The sequence below is a fragment of the Indicator indicator genome, chromosome 21 (assembly GCF_027791375.1).
Source record: "Indicator indicator isolate 239-I01 chromosome 21, UM_Iind_1.1, whole genome shotgun sequence".
Classification (NCBI taxonomy): domain Eukaryota; kingdom Metazoa; phylum Chordata; class Aves; order Piciformes; family Indicatoridae; genus Indicator; species Indicator indicator.
Genome location: NC_072030.1, coordinates 12,534,730 through 12,539,912, shown reverse-complemented (window position 1 = coordinate 12,539,912; position 5,183 = coordinate 12,534,730). Strand labels below are relative to the sequence as shown.

The 5,183-nt window shown below is 51.0% G+C and overlaps 1 protein-coding gene across 1 annotated transcript; it reads right to left on the bottom strand.

Moving 5' to 3' along the window:
• Window positions 1-693: 693 nt before the first annotated feature.
• On the bottom strand, window positions 694-3,493 carry MYOD1 (myogenic differentiation 1). Its single transcript, XM_054390539.1, has 3 exons — window positions 2,933-3,493; window positions 1,479-1,557; window positions 694-941 (listed from the first exon to the last, which is right to left on the bottom strand). The coding sequence occupies exons 1-3, from the start codon at window positions 3,491-3,493 to the stop codon at window positions 694-696; spliced, it is 888 nt and encodes a 295-aa protein (XP_054246514.1).
• Window positions 3,494-5,183: the final 1,690 nt, after the last annotated feature.

Here is a 5,183-nt window from a genome sequence, read left to right as displayed (position 1 = left end):
TTAATACCACTCCTAAATGTAAGAGTAATTCTAGAAGCTCTAATGAAAGTCAAGATAACGCCACAGATTTTATAAATAAGGGTCTTTATTTAGAATACTGTTGAAAACATTCTTGGCAACCACATCATATAAATATATAAAGTTAAAGTTTGACACAACAAACCAAGCAATATTAAATATTTTTAGTTTTTTTCCCTTTTAATTTTCTCCTTTTCTGTTTTTTTTTCTTTCTTTTCCCCTTCTTTTTTTTTTCCCTTTTTCTTTTTTTTGCAAAGCAGATCTCATTTAGAATTATACAAAAAGTTCTATAAAAAATGGTCCACAACCTTATTTTGGCCAGAATAGGAGTAATAAGAAGGATCAGTTGTGCCACTACTGTTGTAGATTTCTATTCTCCTCTGCATTCAAGAGCCAGGTTCCTATTCCCCAAAGTCCAGATTAAATATTGGCCATTTCATGGTACACAATTTTATCTCTAGACACATTAAATAACTTTAGTTTAACAACCAATAAATAACTAGGTGTATTTTGAAGTAATATATATGTTCAAAAAGTTACACATTTGAAGGAATTTTAAGTGATATTTTAAAGCTGGAACAAGTCTTGAGAAGTCTTTTCAGTCTTAGAAGGCAGGCTTTGTAGCATGGCTGAAAAGAGCCATTTGTTTTCAGTGCAGTCCAGCCGGACCTGCCTTTATAGCACTTGGTAAATAGGGTTGCTGCTGCTATTGTCCTGGGGAAGGGGAGTGCAGTTGGGAGAAGGAATTTGGGCTCCTCCATCATTCAGACTCACTCCTTCTTGAGGGGAACAGGGACTCCCTTCAGCAACAGTTTCCACTGGAGGCAGTATAGGGCATGTGGAGTTGTCTGTGGAAATCCTTTCTACAATGCTTGAGAGACAATCAAGGCTGGAAACAACGGAACTCTTCCCATGCTTTGGATCTAAAAAACAGACAAGAAGGTGCTCAGCTTATCCAGTGGGTACCTAATGCAAGTTTGTGCATAAAACCCCAGTGAGTGCCTGCCAGCATGCATCTGCTGGGAGTAGATTCAGAGGAAATGAGAAGTGGTTAAGGACACCAGTTATCAGAAAACACAGACAGATGAAACCAAACTACGTTACTTCGGGGCTGGGTAGATCCAGGCCTTCACTTCAGTCCATAGAAAAGGAAGGGAAGATTTGAAAACAGTCAACAATTTCTCCAGTTTGGACAGAGTTAGAAGAGTCTTCATGCAAAACACTGGAAATTAGTTAAAGAGAGGAATATATTTTTATCCAGATGTTATGTTTGCAAAATAGGAACTGCAGCTGTAGCATGTGCCTGAATTTGCAAGTACATCTAGAGGAAATCCAGTGCTTCTACTAGCATCCACAGCTCACTGGCTGAAAAGGCAGGTTCCTCTTCCAGCCCAGTGGGGGCCAGCTTAATAACAGCCTCCATCTCCAGGTTTCATACAGCTGGTACAGCACATACTCACCATTTGGTGATTCTGTGTAGTAGCTGCTGTCGTAGCTGTTTCTTCTGCGAGAGCTGCAAGGCGGCCTGCTGTACTCCATCTGGAAAGGAAAGCAATCTAAGTGAAGTCACTGGCTGGGAACAGCAGTTACTGAAATCCCAGGAACCATCCAATTTCATATTTCTGTCTGTGCCATCATTCCATGGCTGAAGTGTCATTGAGTTTTAATTCTCTGAATAAGGCAGAACTTAACTTGGCTAGAATGGGACTCACCCCCGAATATTTTCTGTGGCACAGCTGTTCCAAAGGAAAATTACCATTGTTGTTGTATCGAATGATGAGGGTTCCAGCATTCTGATCAAATACTGACCTACTATCTTCAGCTTGCAGCAAGGAGATCAAGATAGTAACAGGCCTTTTTTTGGTTTAATTTTTGAAGTTTTTTCCAAACATGAATTTCTCTTTAAAAGCTTCTAGCCTACCTTTGCCCCTTGCTACTTCCTTTAGTTTCTCTTCCCATTTCCATTTTGTACAGAAAAGTCAGAACACACACTGACCAATATATTTGTTTCCAACACTTTATCCACAACGAAATGACTCTTTCTGACAAACGAAAAGGGCTGTACTTTGAGGAGGGGTCATTCGTGGAAATCTTCTCTCCAATCTGCCAGCTATCTCATAATCGCAGATATTCAACTCACTACTCTTGGCAGGACCACCCCAGAGTGGTGAACTGAATTTTGGCATTCAGACCAGAGTCTGAGCCTATAGTCCATGTGAAAAGATATGGTGATGACACCCTCTCTAGCACCCAACCTTCTTCTCCCCTCCCCATAACAAACAGGACACAAAGCCTTGGGGTTTCTTTCCTATTGCTGGTAAATGTCTACAGAGGGGATTAAGTGCGAGGAAAAAAGGAGAAACATTTTCTTAAGGGTGAAGGAAAACTACTCCTGTTAGAACTTCCTCCTGTTATCATAATGAATAGCAAAAAAACCAAAACCCTTTTCTTATCAGCTCCCTTGTAATTACCATGACCAAGGAAGACTTTCCTGTCTGCTGTCCTTAGAGGATTCAAAGGTAATGATGCTAAAGAAGATGGAAACAAGAGATGCCCCAGGAGCTATGGCAGCACAAGTATGGCTCAGATCTCACCGCGTCCCCAGGTACCCATCCCAGGCAGCTTCCCAAAGTGCTCCCACAACTCCCCTGGCTCTGCAAGGGCACAGAGAGACCTGCCTAACTTCCCGTCCTAGGGAAAAAAAAAAAATCTCGTAGAGATTTTTTTTTTTTTTTCACAGAGATCCTGGCACGTGGGGACCCCACCTCCCTTTACTGCTGGAGCTCAAGACACAAGAGAGAACTTTGTCTTCTGCCTGGGGGGTTATGGAAAGCAGTTGCTATAGATAAAGCAGGAGGAGAGTGACAGTGTCTGGGGCGCCTCAGTGGCAGGGTGTCCTCCCTGGGGCACTCACCATGCCATCAGAGCAGTTGGAACGAGGGCTGGAGGCATCCGATTCCCCACTGTAGTGCTCCAGCACTGGGTAGTAAGCGTCCTCCTGCTCCCGCAGCAGTGCCTGCAAGCTCTCGATGTAGCGAATGGCGTTGCGCAGGATCTCCACCTTGGGCAGGCGCTGGTTGGGGTTAGTGGAGGTGCAGCGCTTGAGGGTCTCAAAGGCTTCGTTGACCTTACTGAGCCGCCGCCGCTCCCTCATGGTAGCAGCCTTGCGGCGGTCGGCATTGGTGGTCTTCCTCTTGCAAGCCTTGCAGGCCCACAGCAGGCAGCGGCCGGCCTGGTGGTGCCCACTGGGAGCTCGGACGTGCTCTTCCTCGTGCGGGTGCCCATGGTGGTGCCCGTGGTGGTGCGAGTGCTCCTCGGGCTTCAGCAGTCCCCCCACGTGCACCAACCGGGGGTCCAGGTCCTCGAAGAAGTGCATGTCTGACGTGTTGAAGCATGGGTCATCGTAAAAGTCATCAGCAGCTGTGAAGGAGCAGAGGGAGCCCTCCGTCATCTCCATGGGGCTCAGTAAGTCCATGGGGGCGGTGGAGGAGACAGTGGCTGGGCCAGAGGGGAAGAGCGAGAGGTTCAGAGGAGAGGGGGCTTCGATCGGGATGTTCAGCGGCTGCTTGTGGCGAGGCGGGTGTACGGAGCAGAGGCCTCACACTCTCTCCTAGGCGAGGCCACCAGCACTAGCAGCCGCCGACCCCCTCCCAAGCCGCGCCGGTCCGAGAGCGCCACTCGGGGCTGTATTTATGCCGGAGCCCCCACGGCGGGTCGGGTCGGGACGGGGCGGGGCGCGCAGGGCGGGGAGGGGGCCACGGCCGCCGGAGCCCCCGGGGGGGTCGGCGGGGCGCGGTGTCCCGCGGGAGCCGTCGGGGCGGTGTTTCGGGGGCTCGTGCGGGTGCAGCGCTAACGGCAGCCGCTGTTGGCGCTCGCTGTACGGTGTCTTTTTTATTTTTTTCCCTTTTTTTTCGCCTTGCGCAGCGCTCCCTGCCTAGCCCGTCAGGAACAGCGAGGCTCCCCGATGCCCGGAGGTGCTGGCCGGCGCCGGCCGCATGCCCAGAGGGGACAGCGGTGCTCCGCGCTCTCGTCCGCAGCAGCGCATTTTTCTGCACGTTCCGCCGGTGGCCGGTGGGGCTGGGGCTCCGCTGCATCCTCCAGGGAAGAAACCCCAGCCTCGGGACGGGTTTCTCCGCGCCGGCCGCTGCTGTGCGGTCTGTGGCCACAGGGTAACTACTCCGGGGGTGTTCGTGAGGGCGGACCGTGCGGGCGGCACCTCCGCACTGTGGCCGGGGCCCGGGCGCGTGGGGCCCGGGGACACTGTGGAGAGCCGGGACCATGCCCGTACCTCAGGGGCAGCGGGTGCGAGGGGACAGACCGGACGGAGAGGTCGTGGCCGAGGGAGCCGGCGGGGCGGCCGCCATGCTGAGCGCGGACGCCTGGTGGCGCTGCGCTCGGCGCGGGTAGTGTCGTGACATGGCGGCCTCTAGAGGGGGGCCGCGGGCCGCCAAGATCCGCCGCCTGGGCCGCTGGTTCCTTCAGTCACTTTTGCGCCGAGACCGGCGGCTGCGGGCTGGGCGGGTATCGGGGATGTGACTTCTACGAGGTCTCCGGGATAGTGAGGGGAGGGAGCAGGTCCGTTCAGGAGAGCCGGTGCTCTGGAGCCATCGCTATTTGCTCTCACCTGGGGAAGAAATTTCCCAGCGAAAAAATGTCTGGGCCACGTTGGAGTGCGTTAGCCCTTTTCTCAGGAATCGGGGTGTCTCAGCCCACGGCGGACCCAGGTACATGTCAGAGATACATACCGAAAATGGAAAATGTCCAGCTCAAGACTCAAGAGCAGTTATTGAAACTTGTTTTGACTCAGAGCAAAGTTGTGCGAGAGGGCAAGGTCTGGAATGGCCAAGACACCCAACCAGTGCCTTAGCAAGTTGCAGCCAGGTTTATCAGAGAAATACTTGGTTTCTCCAGTAAAGCAACAGTTTAATAATGGTTTAGTAATGATGTACTGGAGAGTTGAAGCCTGAGTTATGGTCAGCTATCACTTCAGCAAGTTGCTCTTCGTGTGAGGCACGATGTGTAAATTTGCATTTCAGGTTGCTCTACCAACTCAACCCTCTTTGCCTTTATTCTGAAATCTTTGAAGAGATTAACTTCACGTGGTGAAGTAATGTTGCTGCACATGTAATTGCACTGCAGCTGGATTGCTTGTGCAACAAGAACTT